The sequence below is a fragment of the Festucalex cinctus genome, chromosome 4 (assembly GCF_051991245.1).
Source record: "Festucalex cinctus isolate MCC-2025b chromosome 4, RoL_Fcin_1.0, whole genome shotgun sequence".
In the NCBI taxonomy this organism is placed as follows: domain Eukaryota; kingdom Metazoa; phylum Chordata; class Actinopteri; order Syngnathiformes; family Syngnathidae; genus Festucalex; species Festucalex cinctus.
The window spans coordinates 28,148,083-28,164,657 of record NC_135414.1 but is presented as its reverse complement, the minus strand read 5'-3'; the positions used below and the strand labels follow the sequence as shown (position 1 = coordinate 28,164,657).

General features: G+C 40.4%; 2 protein-coding genes and 1 long non-coding RNA gene across 5 annotated transcripts; 1 reads left to right on the top strand and 2 right to left on the bottom strand.

Moving 5' to 3' along the window:
• Positions 1–6,624: 6,624 nt before the first annotated feature.
• On the bottom strand, positions 6,625–10,940 carry LOC144018007 (protein phosphatase 1 regulatory subunit 3E). The gene has a single exon (XM_077520068.1). It carries the CDS (start codon positions 10,253–10,255, stop codon positions 9,332–9,334), a length of 924 nt encoding a protein of 307 aa, XP_077376194.1. The 5' UTR covers positions 10,256–10,940; the 3' UTR covers positions 6,625–9,331.
• c4h16orf46 (chromosome 4 C16orf46 homolog) lies at positions 10,360–16,314 on the top strand. Of its 3 annotated transcripts, XM_077520070.1 has the most exons (4): positions 10,360–10,708; positions 10,823–11,076; positions 15,333–15,512; positions 15,615–16,314. In XM_077520070.1, exons 3-4 carry the CDS (start codon positions 15,345–15,347, stop codon positions 16,056–16,058), a joined length of 612 nt encoding a protein of 203 aa, XP_077376196.1. In that variant the 5' UTR covers positions 10,360–10,708; positions 10,823–11,076; positions 15,333–15,344; the 3' UTR covers positions 16,059–16,314. The 3 variants fall into 3 exon arrangements, with proteins under 3 accessions (XP_077376196.1, XP_077376197.1, XP_077376195.1); XM_077520071.1 differs by lacking the exons at positions 10,360–10,708; positions 10,823–11,076 and adding an exon at positions 13,047–14,630; XM_077520069.1 differs by lacking the exons at positions 10,360–10,708; positions 10,823–11,076 and adding an exon at positions 14,660–14,817.
• LOC144018016 (uncharacterized) lies at positions 11,897–14,587 on the bottom strand. The gene is made up of 3 exons (XR_013283322.1): positions 14,389–14,587; positions 13,423–13,548; positions 11,897–12,150 (listed from the first exon to the last, which is right to left on the bottom strand). It is a non-coding gene; the product is annotated as an uncharacterized LOC144018016 (long non-coding RNA).
• Positions 16,315–16,575: the final 261 nt, after the last annotated feature.

The window sequence follows — 16,575 nt, the reverse complement described above, 5'->3', positions numbered from 1 at the left end:
ATAATTGGGCCTGGAGATGGATTAGTGAAATGGACGTTACTTTCAACTGCTAGCAGTTGTAAAAACAGCAAACCCCTCCTTTTGCAGTTTTCTATTGGGTTGGTATTGACGTTTGTTCGAATTAGCAGTTGTCTGGCACAATTACAAGCTACTTATCTATCACTTAGCCCATTTCTATCACTACATGCAGTCAGCTAGCTAGCTATGCTTACAACCTGAAAAAGCGTCTTCCCTGGATGCCACAATTTACAGAGCAGCTCGTTGTCATTAAAATCCCCAGGTGTTATTGATTTTATTATTGAACTGACCATAATATGTTGGAACGCAAAGCACTGTGGTTATATAACTAACAGGAAGTATCTGTCGTGTGAGCAACAGGCTGTATAATGATCATGTTTAACAGGCGGTTGATTCTCCCTTAACGGTCTGTTATATAGATCCACACACCAAACAAGGAGGTGGCACCACCGACGACCTAGCGGCCTATCCATCAGTTAGCTCACGGGCTAAAATGGTGGCTAGCAACTTTCATTGTAGCATGCCCCACGATGACCCTGTGGGATATCCTTATTCAGTATTATAGCCACTACAACAGGCTTTAAACAGATATATTTTCACGGCTCAAACTTTTAGGGATGAGTAGTCTTAAAAAAAAAAAAAGACGCTATGTGCGTGGTTTCAGCACATTCAACTTCAATTTTTCATGACTTTGAAACCTCGTGTTATATAATGACTTACGTCATTCAAAATGGCAGGATTGTTAAAATGACACACTTTCTTCCCTGTGGTGGGTCAAATTCACAACATTTATTTTCACCTAACACGGACAAAGTTTTTTTTGGTGGTGAAAGCTCAATCCTATTCCCTTTATCGTTATAGGAAAACATTTCCAAATATTGAGCAAATCGGAGGTCGATCGGGTTCCTGGAATAGATTGCGTTCAGCTGTAGAGGGTCAACTGTATTTACATCATTTATTGAGCCCAAGGTGACTGAAGGCTGAGCCGCCGTGCATTTAGAGCTTTCCCCTTAAAGTAACTCGTAACAACAGCTCAATATGTTGTGACATCTAATATTTTAAAAGGCTGAGCAAAGGCTCAGTCAATATTATATCATCCTCTGAGATACACTCCTTGGCTCTAGTCCCTCCGTATATTTTCCTGTGTGCACATTGTTGTTTGCTTCTACGTCTTTTCCCTGCGCCTGTATAGGTCTAATGGAAATATTAGTGCTGTACAGCAAATATTTCAGGCTTTGGTACAACTCCAAATAGCCCCCGCCCCACCTCTAGGCCATTGGGAAATTGTTTTATACGTTTGGAGTGGCTATACTTGCTTTGCCTGTACTCAGTTCCCCCCACCTTCAAGTCAATCCATTATTTTTTTCCCCATTTTGATTTCAAATACTTTATTCAACCAGATGAGCATCGTTGCCATCAGCATAGAAATGGTGGTAAGCAGCATTTGATAGGTTGTTGCCAAAATAATTTGCAAAAAAATGGAAACTGTAGCAGTCTCAACGCGGAACCTTGGGGTACACCGTATACACCCTTAACTCATTCACTCCCAGCCATTTTCACTGAAGCAACCACCTTCGCTCACGGTTATTTTACAGGATTTTGACTGATTTCGCAAGGCCCACAGAATATTGTGTTCTATTGCTATAAAAAAAACAACAACAACAAAACATAGAACCTACCAAATTGCCAACTAGGCTTTCCCAAATGGAAGGGGAAAAAAAAGCAAGCATTAGCACTTAAACATGCATTACAGAGGTTAAAAAAAGAGAAGTAGAGAACTAAGCAGGGAGTGGGGAACTGATGATCTCTCACCACATGGTCACTGTGTAATGCACTCGGATATGACCTATTGCGTAACAGTTTTTCCACCTGTTTCTAAGTTATGAAGCTCCCCTTTTCTGTTTTGCCATCTAAGGCAAAGCAGCAGGATATTAAAAGACAGGAAGGAGGCAGATTGCATTCTTATGAGTGTTGCTCTTGCTCAGGAGTTATTATGGTGGAAATGTGCAGAATGTGTTCTGCAATAAAAGTGTTTGTTGTATCATTGGAATGCCATTTAGCCTGACAGAAAAGTGGCTGCACAAAGAGTGAGGCATGGCTGTAAATAACACCAGATAAGAAAGAAAATCGGGTCGGAGTAAACAATGGGCGAAAAGTAGCATGTGATTTATTCCAGACCATTAGAGGCCATGATGAGAAGGTGGAAAAGTCAGGGAAAGGGCATAAATAATTTACAGTGGGGAAGAATATGTAATGTTTTGCCTTTTGTTTAATTCATAAGGTTTTGTAGTGCAATAACTCCTTCCTTGGGGTTTTATTACATATGGCCTGTCTGGGAAGTTGAAGCATATCAACAGCATACAAAATAAGCATTGGTAGCAAAGATGATTATTTTTTTTTTTTTTTTTTTTTTTTTGTGCCACTACACAAAGTCATTGAGTGCACAGATTGATTTTCAAGTAATCCATCTTAGCTTAACTCATTTACTCCCAATAACGTATAAATACGTTTTTTTAATGTTCTAAGTGTCCCAAAGACGTATTTATACGTTTTTTTGTTTTGTTTTTATGCTAGAGCATACAGAAGGCTTTGATGCAGCCTCTCAACTGCAAAGAACGGTTGCAGAAATGGTAGTTATTACACAAACGGCCAGCAGGTGGCAGCAGAGCAAAGGAGATCAACCAGGGCCATCTTGAAAAAAAGCTCAATTACTTACAATTTTAAATAGATTTGTGAAAACTGAAGAAACTTAGCTCTCTTCTAATTCTAATTGCTGCAAAATGGAAACAGATAGAAACATACTTTTTTTTCCTGGTGAAAGAAGAGACATTAATCTTTCTTTTGATAGGTTCCATGCTTTTATAGCAATTGAACACAATATTCTGTGGCCCTTGCAAAATCAGTCAAAATCCAGTAAAACAGCCGGGAGCGAACGGGATTGCGCAATGTGAAAATGGCGGCGAGTGAATGAGTTAATTAGTCTCATGATTTCTGTTAACACCAGGCCTTTATAGTCCATTGTAATATTGAGTAGTGGTTTGGGTGGGACAGATTGTTCAAGAAGGCATTTTTCATTAGTATTGTTGAGAAATCTATTTTTTTTTTCCTAAAAAGTATTTCAAAGCAGAGCAGTGCGGTTACTATTGTGTTTGACGCTCCGCTTAGGCTTTTCTGTGTCGAGTGTGAGAGTTCTCCCCATACATCTTCGGGTACTCCAACTTCCTCCCGCATTACAAAAATGCATCACTGGAAACTCTACAATCTGCCCGTAGGTGTGAATGTGAGCGCAAAACCTGGTTGGTCTCTCTGTAACTGGTGATTTACTGGAAACCAGCCCAGAGTCTGCTGGGTTAATGTCCAGCTGACTGACCCTAAGTATGACAAGGGAACTAATAAATGGATGAATGGATATTGGAAGATATTATTGGGGAGGTAATCAAGACTGTCTGAGCAAAAATCCTGTGAATTTACAAGGCACGTATCCGCAACTCATAAATCGTCCGACTTCCTGCGTATTGTGTCTGAAGAATACAAGGACGCGGTGAGGTCATTTGCTTCACTTACATTTACTTCCCCCTTGCAGAGCACAGGAGCAGTGATCCTCACGGTAACGTGCTCCTGGTTTTATGCCATGGTAATTGTTTTGTTAAGGAGACATTTCCCGGTGACTCCTCAACTCAACTTTATTTATAAAGCACTTTAAAACAAGTACTGCTGTATACAAAGTGCTGTACATGAAACATGGAACATCATGCAGTGAAGAGTGAGATAAGTAAAATAAGAGCAAAACAAAACATTGTAAGTATACAAGTGAATGAAATTTACATCAATAGATTAATAACTGTAAGTGAATGGGGTTAGGTAACCCTAACCCCTAACCCTCCAATTGTGTCTGGTCCGCTGACCTGAGGCACCGGGCAGATGCGCAGGGGTGCAAGAGCTCAGCGAGGTAAGGTGGGGCAAGACCATTTAGAGATTTGAAAACAAATAAAAGAATCTTAAAATGGACTCTAATTTCACAGGCAGCCAGTGGAGAGAGGCCAGGATAGGGGTTATGTGCTCCCTCTTACGGGCACCAGTAAGGAGACGAGCAGCAGCATTTTGGACAAGCTGGAGACGATTGAGGGATGACTGGCCGATTCCAAAGTAAAGTGCATTAATTAAATTAATTAAAAAGTAATTCATTTAGTTATTTTACCAAATCAGGGGAAATGTAAAGTATTTCTTTAAAAGGGAATATTTTTTCAAAACAAAAAGACAAAATTGGGGCGATCGGATGTTTTCAAAAAAAAAAAAGACAGTTAAAATGTTAACTTAATGGCAAAATAAATTAATAAAAATATGCCTTTTCGTTCACTTAAAAAAAGTGTATAAAGTGTGTGGTGAGGGGTTTTACAATCATAAAATAATAATAATAATAATAATAATAATAATAATAATAAAAGGCAGAAGTCAAGTCAGACTGATTCATCAATATGCCTTTTCATTTATTAAAAAAAAAAAAAAAGTGTATAAAATGTAGTGAGGAGGTTTACCATCTTAAAATACAAATAATATATCTAAAAATAAATAAATAATGCTGATGACTTCATGGATTTCACCTCTTTCGGGTAATTTTTTTGGGAAGTAAATGAAAGAATACTGTCCTTGCCTTGGGCCCTGCAACAGTAGAGGGTCACGAGTGATGGCTGATAGGTCCATATCAATAACAAAACAAAACAATCGCAGTGTTTTGGAAAAAGGCCACATTTGGGGATGGGAATCCTATGCATATGGCCCCTTACCAGCTGTTGCTGGCGGGTGGCTTGTGGGGCCCTCCGAAAGATAACTAACATTGGTCCATAAACAACACATCAGAATTGAAGAATCTCCTTAGTGGAGGTTTCCTACAAACAACCTTATTTGTAGATTTGTTGTGCATTTTATATGTCAATCATTCATTAAAACAAAAGTGTTGTTGGTCAATTTTCTGGGTTTTTGTTGTATGTCTTGTCTTACTTGCCTGGGGCCCTGAAGGGGTGCAAGAAACACTTTGCCCACTTGTACAAAAGATATAAATACATCACCTCAAATTTATTTTATAGAGTGTGAAAGCATTGTAGTCTTCAGAAACATCTAGCGAAAAAAATAAAAAATAAAAATAAAAATAATAAAACCAAGAATAAGGAACCAAAGAAAGAAACAAAAAGAGAATTTCTGCTCCAAGGTTGTAAAAGATCCATTTGCAATGTAATCATTCAGCTCCAGTGCTCACAGCTGGGTTGAGGCTGCTGCCGCTTAAGGCAAGGCACAGAAAATTCACTGGATGCCTCACGTGAACCATTTCAAGTAAAATTATGAGTTCGCGTGCACCAACTTGGGAGCAACATTAAAATTGAAGGACGTATCCAAGATGAAGCCAGATTTTGGGGGGGATGGTTCATACTTGTAGGCATGTAACAGCGGACCCCTCAGGGAGAGAACCGTCCTGCGACCATAAAAAGAGGTTGTGTATGCAGCTGTTACCCTGCCGCATAGCAACACTGCTTACCACAGTATTCTTTTACATAATAGTGGTGTGTTTTGATGTCTGATTGGCTACACATCCAATTGCAATTTGCTTAAGTGAACGTGAATATTCATCAACTTGATAAAGACTAATAATGTGCTATTTATAAGACACAGGTCAACAACATCCCAGTAAACTAGACTATTCCAATGGGGACCCATCGCCATTCTAAAAACACAAAACATGTTCGCCGCTGTGGCAATATCTTATTTTGTCAGCGCATAATATGTCCATTAGTATTGTTTGTATTTATTTTTTTATGTAAACATTCTCACTCAGTAAAATATGACTGCTGAATTTTGGATTCATTTCCTACTACTTTCACGTGCTATGGGAAAGATGGCCGTTACCACTCGGAAACTCCTAATTACGACCGAGTTCTGTTCATGTAATTTTGTTGTTATAGCAAAATTGTGTGTTCGACGTACTTGTGTAGATTTTAAATCAGCCTGCCGTGCTATAAGTGTTAATATTTCTTGCCATTCACAAAATCCTTCTGCGTTCTCCGCGAAAAGTAATCTCAACTCGGAAACTCGAGTGTCAAAATAAATTCCCGGTTGTCCAGCAAAAAAATACAACATGAGGGGGCGTTCACGTTCAATTTTCTACTCGACATATGGTATTTACCATAATTACGATACCACATGAAGGCAAGCATCGTAAGTACTTCACATGACTCAAAATATGTTTGAAATGCACCAGCTTGCACTCAACTTTTATTTTTAGACTAACGCCAGTGTTACAAACAACTGTGTATCTTTCTAATAAGCTTCCACTTGAGACCTTTTCTAAACATTTGTTCTTCAGCTTTCAAAGAGCAATTTTGTAAACAAAGAGCGGTTTTGGTTAGGCTAGACTTTGGGGGTGGGGGTCATTTCAAGGACATGTCTGCAGCCATGTCAGCGATGGCGACAGCACACTGCAGTCAGTGCATGTGCAGCTTTACCGAAGGGGACCAGCAGGTGGCTTTGGAAAATGAGCTGCTCAAATGACCAGACAGGATCACGTTTGCAGCTCTCCAATTAGCACCGGAAAAAAAAAAAGAACAATCAAGAGTATTTGTTTCAACTTTTTTATTGAGCATTTATTTAATAAAATAGTGGTTCTATTGTTAAACTAACAGAAAAATAAAGGTTTCAGTTGTGCATGCACGCGAACATGATTAACATTCAGAGACAGTACAGGTTAAGCAGATGACATTAAAATAGTTGATAGGAAAATAATCACGAGCATACAATGTTCCATATTTGACCAAAAAATATATATGTCAAGGCGTTACTTAGTGAGAGAACACAGCAGTGAATGAGGAAGGGGACCATACTGCAAAACTTACTTTCACAAAAAAAGCTATATTTCCCCATGTACCAACCCCGTCTTTCCTTGTCCTCCAAAGTGCAATTAAGCGTTATCGAGTGAACTCGCCCAGCAACAACTACAATCATAAGTCGCTCATATTCCACGCCAAAGACCAAAGGTCATTTGGCGATTGTCACCGGACATGTTCCCAACCATCGGCAATCACATTTTCGTCACAAGCAAGCAAGCACTTACAAGCTTCCATCTCTTTTATACAGTGAAGTACTAGAACAGTAAGGCGGCGTACATTTGCAACGGTGCAAAAAGTCTAACTCAGTTCAATTGCAATTACAAGTTTTCCTCTGAATTATTTCAAGATCTGATTGTGTGCTTTTAAAAGTTGGGTTTTTGTATTGAAACTTCACAGGATAAACGTGAACCAGTTGCATCTCTGAAATTTTCTTTTTAAGATGCTTATACTCACATCACAAACAGTAATATGAAGACATTCAACAATTATGAGACATTGATTGACATTTACAATACAGTACATATCTATATATACATTTATCAGGGAGCGCTGATGAGAAGCATGACGCCACCATTTAAATGAGAAACTGAATCCGACAACAGCCCTTCATTAGGGATGCACCAGTCACGGCAGCCATGTTGAAATCTCAACGTCACAAATTAGTCAAATATGAACCATAGAATGTGTTTGAGCCAATCAAATGATGTTACCGCTCATGTTGCTATACTGATACATCCCTTGCGCAGTCTCTACAATGTGCAAATACACGTGTCCAACAAAACCCCCCGCAGACGACTTTCATATTTAAATGACAAAGCTCCGTGCAATGTCATCTCCGACAGCCTCGCTCTCATTTTAGCACTCCTATCCTGAACCGTGAAACATTTTTGATTCTGAGATTGACTAGGCGCTTCACAGCGGAAGTACTCCAAAAGCTAAGTGTTTACTGGAAAACTTTTGTTGTTGTTGTTGTTGTTTATGTGCACATCAGCCAGATTGCATCAATAAATGAAGAGCTCCCTTCTGAGACTACTGTAATGTAAACAAAGTGATGTTCATATTGCAGCCGGAGATAATTCCAAAGTGCTCTGACATAACTATGCTAGCTTCTCACACAAACGACACACCAACTGTGAGCAACACAGAGACCAATACAGTATGAGAGCAAAGCCAATTTATAATGTGAAGTCTAACTTGGAAGACAAGTGAATAAAAAATAAAAAAAATCTTTCCTTTTAAAAAAAAAATCAAAAATCAGGGTTGGGACAGAATAAATGTGGACAAAAGTCAATTTTTAATGGGTCACCCAGAATTAAAATGCGGCAATCTATTTTTTATTATCAAGCAATCAATTTGTTGGAAAATTGCTTATTTTATTTAAACTTTGTTATGGTAAAAATGTTTGTTATCATTGAGTTTGTGTCTTGAGCATTTGTGATGAAATTTAGTCAATTTAGCTATATTCCTAATTTGAAATGTGAGCTGAAAAGTTAAAAAAACAAAACAAAAAACGTGATAGTGCAGGCAATATTGAGAGCACTGCACTTCAACAGTGACAGTAGACAAAGTAGTTTTAAGACAGCTACTTCATTTTTTTCTATAAACATTTACAAAGAACATCACCTGTGAAAAATAGCTTTCAAGTGGAAAAATGTACTAACAGTAGATTTGTTTAAAAAAAAAAATCTGTTCAATAATGTTCAAAAGATAAAGGTTTACTTATCCTCTCGCTATACTTTCAAAAGGGAGTTAAGAGGCAATATAATCTCAGTGTTTTTAGAAATATTGAATGGACAAAATTCAGATTTTAGGGGAGAAAAATAGTTGCAACAAACGTGAGCAAAAATAAAACTATAAATGCTCTGCTTCCCATACCAAGCTTTACAAAGGCATTTAATGGCATCACATAATCAATGAATGAGACACACTATTATTAACTTTGGAAGATAGTGTGTGTCAGATAAATCTCTATGACCCCAGCTCAATCAAAGCACGCTACATTTTCAAGGCAGCGACATCTCAATATGTGTTCCCCACCTAGTTATGAGCGATACTGTTGCACCCGTGCAAAAAGGAAGACGCCTCACGACAACAATTAACTTTGCGGCATCTCCTGCAAAAGGGCGATGATGCCCGAGGTCGGAATGGCCCGGCACGTTTTTTGTTTTTTTTTCCCCCTCGTCACGTGTTTCCACGTTACATAATATGGACGTGCCCTCCCAAAGGGCACCGAGCTGTACAGAGCCCTGACATCAAGGCAAATTAACCCGCACCGGGCACCTCAAATGCTCACAAGTTGTTAGTGTGTACTGCCCCCCACAGATACACCAATTATGGCTGAACTAAAACACCCATTTATACACGTTAGTCATTTTAAAAAAAGGTACCCGGGGGTTCAATTCATGTACGCACAATTTACGCACGCGATGTGTTTGAGCTTATATAAAGTGGATCCATCCGTTCTCCCATTCCTTCGGCGGAGACATCTTGAAGCGGTGACGGCGCACTTGGTAGTTATTCCCGTTGTTGTTATCCCAAAACTCCTCGCCGTCGACCGTGTATTTGATCGCGAACTGCAACGTGCCCCCGTTTTCCATGTAGGTCGGCATGACCACCTTGAAGGAGAACCGGTCGGTGGCGCCGTCGCTCGAGTGGGGCACGTAGGACGCCAAACTGTCCATGAAGGTGATCCAGTTGTTGAGGGAGTAGCGCAGGGAGACGCTCTTCTCGAAGGCCAGGTTCAAAACGCGCACGAAGCCGGACAGGCTGAACTCGTCCGTCTCCACGTTCTCCAGCAGCACTTTCACCTCTCGCACCCTCTGCTCGAAGCCGGGGAGGCTGCCCGGGCTGGTGAACTGCAGCTCCATGAACACAGACTGCCCGAGGGGTCGTGGGAATTTCGTCGCCGCCATGTGATTAAAGTCCGTGGATTTGGGCAACTTGGCCAAAATGCGCTCCGGCACCTCGGGCTCGTCCGAGTCGTCGAAGTGTTTCACGGAGATGAGCTCCAGACCCAGAGAGTCGGCGAAGCGCACCTTCTTCTGACTTGTCGGACTCCTGCTGCGGGAGATTTCCAATTTGGCCCTCTCCGTGGGGGTGGGTAGGGACTTGCACCTCCGGCGCAGGCTGGGACTCTGCGGGGGCTTGAGGAAGGTCTCCCGCCCGCGCGGCCTCTCATCCACGACGGGACTCTCGGCGGGCTCGCAGGTGCCGTTCATGATGTCAAAATCGTCCCCATCGTCGAGGCGCGGGTTCGCCGCGGCCAGGCTGCCGAAGAGTCCGGCGATGCAGCTGTAGTTCCTGGGCAGGCAAGTCTTCGGGGGCAGCATGTCCGCGGTAGGGCGCGCGCGCTCTGCTTCCATACAACGCTGCAGCCCCTGCACTGCAGAGACGAACTCGGTGGTCGTGTGGAGACCGGCGACTGGTGGTGGTGGTGGTGGTGGTGGTGGTGGAGGGGGGGTGAACCAAACAGTCAGGTGTCAGTATCCCACTCGCGGATTGGCGCCGCGGCTGCGTCACTTCGGCTTCGGGGTCCGGGACCAATTGACGCGGGTGTTGTTGAGCGCTGTCCGCTTCATCAGATTTGTCAGTTAAAATGTATAAAGAGGCGGCGGGTAAGAAAACGCTTCAGTCTCGAGGTTTCAAAATTCAAAGCAAACCATCGACGAAAGACCGCCCTCTCGCGTGACATTGTTGTATGTGACGTCAAAACGCGGCGTGGGTGAGCCGTGAAGTCTACGTGCAGATCTGAACGTCGCCTCGCTGGAGTCAAAATGGTTCCCACGTTTGAGCATATGTCATCGTACACGTGCAGTGTGAGATGGAGTACTTTTTAGCGTTAGCACAATATTATCCATTAAGCTTTCATGTGTACTGCTGAGCGACTAAGTATTGAATAAAATTGTCATTCTGCTGTCTGTGCTTTTTAGACCAAGCTGCAGCAGGGGAGCCTCCGCCCCGCCCATTTTGTTGCGTCAGACTGCAAAAGAGGGGTTGCCATGGCGACAGCGTTGCTACCGACTAGCAGTCACCCCGCCGCACAGTGGACTGAAAGTGAAACGACTCCCTCAGCAAGCAGACAAAAAAAAAAAAAAAAAACAGTTTGACGCGGGTAAAAATTATACTAAATCCAACAACCTGTATGCCACAAGGATTGTGAACTAGTGCAGACGTCCATCCAAGGGTAAGTTACAATGACTCCCTTGTGTTTTCTTTGTGTATTGTCCGTGAAGGGGAAGTCCAAAGTCAAATATTGACTTCGTCTAAACAGCATTCTGATTAAGATTGCGTTTGTGGAGTCTGAATTAAGCAGAAAATCTTAAAGCCGTTTTAATCAGAGGCTCGAGAATATTCATCATGAGAAGTTCTGTCATTCATTACATACATCTGCAATCTGCACTTCACTTTGAATCTAAAGAAAGCAACTGTCAAAAAAAATAGCATATGAAAGGTTTGTCTGATGTATTCATTTTACACAATACGTATATGTCATGGCTTTTTAGTTTTTACCATCAGCTGGCATCAGATACGGCAAATCTTAATAAACCAAATTGGAGCTAATGTTTAGTTCCTGGATCTCAATTTTTAATGAGTATTTGTATGTACTTTTATTCACACGTTTTCATGAATGGTGGTGTCCAGGAAAGCAGGTCCTGGGAGAGAACAATATCTAAGAGTTGGTTCTACGTTGCTTGGAAAATCATGATCGCTTGCAAAATGGATGGATTTTGATGACAATTGGGACATTGGAACTAAATGATCATGGTATTATTTGGGTTTCTTTTTTAAAGCAAAAAAAAAAAAAGAAAAGAAAAAAAGAAGGCTTAAGACAATGTGGTGGTTAATTTGTATGGATTGCGCCCAGCCATTCCTTTTTGCTGTTTTTTTCAAAACCGGAAAAGACTGAGCCATATTTACGTGAACATTAAGCAATTCTTCCCCCCCCCCCCCCCCCCACCCTTTATTTAAACAAAGAAAAAAACTTATTGGGGTTATAAATCTCTTTTCCAAGTGTGACCTGGCTGCAATTTTAAACTTCTATGTCACCTTAAGACAAATAACTGGATCAAACTAGCCATAGAAAGCTGAATGAGTTGCAGAACAACGTTATTCAGACACTTGATCGGTTCATACCGTTTCAGAAAAGAAACTTTGGCTTTACCTAACATGTTTCTGCAACGACCGTTTCCTTCGTCAGAGGTTCACGTGATGTCGTCGTCAGCTGTTGTACGCCTTCAGGTGACTCTAACTGCAATTGCTGAAACATGCAAATAGAATTAATCCCCTTCAGTCATCCACAAAGAACAGGAACCATTTCAACAGTATTGCTTAATGAACTGTGTTACACTTAGTAGGTTAAATGTTACGGTGACGAAGCATTAGCGTTGTGCAATTAATCGAAATTCAATTGCAATTTCAATAATTACACTCCTCAATTACAAAATCAGCATAATCATATTATTACAAATTTTATTTGGTCCAAGAGGAACTTACAGAATTATAGTGTTTCTATTTTTTAATTAGTCTAAATAGTTTTAAATGCCTAAACATTTTCTTGTTTTGTACCAAAAAAATAATAATAATCATTTAATCATTAGATAAATAAATGAATAAATAAATAAATAAATAAATAAATATTATTATCCATCCATTTTCTTGACCGCTTATTCCCCACAAGGGTCGCGGGGGGTGCTGGAGCCTATCTCAGCTGGCTTTGGGCAGTAGGCGGGGGACACCCTGGACTGGTTGCCAGCCAATCGCAGGGCATAAATACTACTATAAATTTATCAATTTTATTTGGTCCAAAAGGAACTTACATAATTATAGTATTTCTATTTTTTTTTTAATTGGTCTTAATATTTTTAAATGTTTAAACACTGTCTTGTTTTGTACCAAAAAAATAATCGTTTGAATAAACGTGATTTCAATTATTGCCAAAATAATAGTGATTATTATTTTTTTCCATAATCGAGCAGCCCTACAAAGCATGATATTGTGACGTTACGCACAGTGAAGTCAGGTAAGCCTCCCTAAATAATTTCACTTGAATATGGTTCTCACTCATAAAAAAGGCGAGCGCCCATCCATGATACAAAAGCTTCCACAATCATGTATCACGTGGGGCCGAGGGCACCACACGGTTAACGGGCATCTCTATGGTGTCAGATAAAGCAGTGGAAAAAGTTCCACAACATAAAACGTTAAACAGACGGGCAAAGTGTTGGCCCGGAAGGAAGGTTAAAAAAGCCTCAGAAGTTAAAGAGTCAATAAAACCGTTTAGAACAGGGTCAGCTTCTTTGAAAGTGGCCAATGCCCAGTTGGATTATTGCTTTGGATGGGAGAAACGTGGCGTCTGTTTATAACACTTTCCCTGCACTGCATTACATTTCAAGAAGCTCTAATCCGCCTGTCTCAAGTGTTCAGCTCACACCTAAGCTCCTTGTTCTCGCACGATCACTCTCACTATCCGTTCTTTTGTCATTTATATCGCACCTCAGCCTGTTGCTGTCCATCTAATATGTCCACTTACCTCATCTTTTGCTTTACACCTTCCTAAACTTCAGCTGTTTCAATCTGTCCAACTTTGCTTTATAAATCAGCATAGTCAGATTCTGCTTCCGCCTGGTTTGAACGTTCCTCGCCAGCTGTTGTCACCCTTGTGTGCGAGAATTAGGGATAAATTATTATCAAAGAAGCACTCTTCATGTTCACTAACTTGGCACGATATTATGGCCACTTAAACAAAATGACTAAGCAGTGTTTTGTTTTAGAGAACTCTTACTAACAAATTAACAATGTAAAAGTCTAAATTATCCGCCGGATTTGTCAAATACAAATATATATTTTTGCTCATCCTAGATAAGGGACGTATGATGTCTGACATGACATTAGATTACAGAAGGCACAATTAACCTGCTGCCCTTCATACAAACAGGCTGTCAACATGGGGGATCAATTAATCAGGCCTAGACATTCACACCAAGTGAGTAAACTGAGACAAGAGTCACTTTTTTTTCAGCATTTTTTTTTTTTTTTTGCTTGGCGCAGTGTAAAATGGCTGCCTTGGCTCAGTAAATGTTGAGAAACATTGATCTATCTACACTACTACAAAAAAAACCTAGAACAAACAAACTAAAACCAATAATACATATTGGAAATGTAACTTATACTCGAGTATAAAATTAGATAGCTTTCTTCATTCATAAATATTCGCCATAACTTCACATATGTGATAGTATTGCCGCTATCTTCCTGCATGAAATTATACGGTCAACTACTTAACTGTATGGAATGCTTATGAAATAAGATTAAAACAATAAATGAAACAAAATTGCAAAATGGTATGTTTTCTAGAGATCAAAATGAGTTTTGAGGACCAAAATAAAAAAAAACAATATATTACTATCCGCCATTTTGGTTGTTTACTTTTGCCTCGAATGCTTGACAGGTCGGAACTGGGGGGAAAAAAGACATTATTGTATTTAACTAAATTTACCTCGCGGTGAGAAACCTTTCGAAAGACAGTCCGGAACTGATCGAACAACAGCTTCTTTGCTCGAGCCTCGAGAGTTTTGTCATGCGGCCTTGTCGTCTTCCGGTCACGCCATGTTTCGCGACGCGAGCTCGCCAAACAACCGCGCATTTTTGGGGGGCTTGACGTCACACGCCGTTTTTTTGCGTAACGTTTAAAGCAACGCTACGTCATCACGGCCGTTGGTACCTCACGAACGTCTGCCTGTATGTATACGCACCCGTTGCATGCCGGACGGCTTCTTGTCAACATGACGTGGATGTGATAACTTGTTACTGCAAGCCGTTTTGTATGTAATGTTCAAGGTGTATGTCTCAATGAATGGTAACGGCACAGACTCGGGCGTGCTTATCAACAGATAATGTTCACGTGAGCTGCAAATTAAAAAACATTGTGCGTATTCTAATCATTAATTTTTCATTATTATTATTATTATTTTTTAGTACATTGTATTTATTTGGAGTAGTAGTTCAAGTTACCGTCACAGGTCATTCCAGAATTGGAGTACTATTTAGGCACCAAAATCTTTGAAAAAAAGAAAAGAGAAAAAAAAAGGGTTATTTATAATTTTGTTGCTCTATTTTGTTTTTGTTTTGTTTTTGAGAGAAACTGGGAATAAATCCAATCTATTTTGATTCATTCAGCTCAATAGCACAGTAGCACACTTTTATAAGATATTTGTTGTTTGATGCAACCCTGTTAGATACTCCAGGACCTGAAAACATTTTTTTTTAAAATATATTTCTGAATTAATCTTTTACAATAAATGTCTTATTTATGTATTTGTTGTTTGTTTCTCTTCTACTCATGTTTTTTAGTCACATTCATTTGATGTTTTGTTCAAAATTAGACATATTTACGCGATAAGTAAACACCTTAATGTTTGTAACCTTTATATGCCACAAAAGGACGCCGCAGCAATGGATGGATCAGATGGAGCGACTCCTGAGCAGGAAGATGCTGTTGATGAGCAGCTTTACAAAGCACAAAGGATGCATGTCGATGTCCTGCTCGAGATGAGCGAGGAGGCCTTTTTAAAAGAACTCGAGCCACATGAGTATCATTGCTACTGTGGTTGGGAAGAGGCCGTAAGTGCTTGTCTATGATTAAGTGATTTAAAAAAAAAAAAAATTAACACAGTTCTGATGACAGCCTCATCAAAACGTTACATTTTGTTTTTGCGGTTATAGGTACGTGGCTGGGACAGAGTCGCTCCAGTTAGTTGCATCCTCCTTCCTCAAAAGCGAGACAAGAAACCAAAGCCGCGTAAGGAGACAGACATCCCACCCTCCTCGCACGCGGAGACGGCGTATCATGCGGACACGTTAGCCATGAGCGGAGAGCAATGCAGCGAGTCTCAGTCAAGCCCTCGTTACTCCAAGAAATCCGCCTCGTCGAGCCAGAAGGCCACACTGGAGCCGGAGTCCGCAGAACTGAACGCGCTGGATGGCGGCGCGGAGGAAGACTCGTCACATCTGTTACACGAAGAGAGGGGCCATCTCAGCGCCATTCCCGTGCACTTGCATTTACCCACAAACATGTCAAAGGGCAGGCCAGCCAAACCCACAAAACGTCGAACTAAAAGCAAAGTGGTCCCCATTACAAACTTCACATTTTTACCTCCAATCAAATGACGGACAAGCCAAAAGGTCACCTATAAGCCGTGAATAACCTTGGAACATTTTATAGTGTTGCTGGTTGTGAGAAGACTTCCGGATCAAACCAAAGATAATGTAAGCAACATTTTTTGTATTTATTTAATTAACTCATGTGCCAATGTTTGCGTTTTTACTTCACGAAATGCATGCTATAATATATGAAGATTGATGATTTGGAATGACAATTAGCAGTACCAATGTTTCTTGTCTTGTTGATGATTGCCCACGCATATTAAACTATGATGAATGATTTGGGATTCTAGTTAACAGCTATCCTGTGTGCTTTCTCAGTTTAGTTACTAAGCAACATCAAATTGGAGGAAAGCGCAGAGAAACTGAGTGGAAAAGTTTAACCCACCATATCATTACATAAGTCGATTTAGTTGAAAATTGTCTCATTATGGACATTTCAGCATGCCTGACGACTAGTTGTGGGAATGCTGAAGCATTCGCACATCTGTTAGAATTTTTATTCTCCCATTTTTTTTGATGT

What these genes read in the sequence shown, in the direction of transcription:
- LOC144018007 (XM_077520068.1), bottom strand. Translation starts at nt 10,255, where the DNA reads ATGGAAGCAGAGCGCGCGCGCCCTACCGCGGACATGCTGCCCCCGAAG.
- c4h16orf46 (XM_077520069.1), top strand. Translation starts at nt 14,746, where the DNA reads ATGGTAACGGCACAGACTCGGGCGTGCTTATCAACAGATAATGTTCAC. An exon ending in GCTGCAAATTAAAAAACATT is followed by an intron (nt 14,818 to 15,332) that starts GTGCGTATTCTA and finishes ATGCCACAAAAG; the next exon opens with GACGCCGCAGCAATGGATGG. An exon ending in ACTGTGGTTGGGAAGAGGCC is followed by an intron (nt 15,513 to 15,614) that starts GTAAGTGCTTGT and finishes TTGCGGTTATAG; the next exon opens with GTACGTGGCTGGGACAGAGT.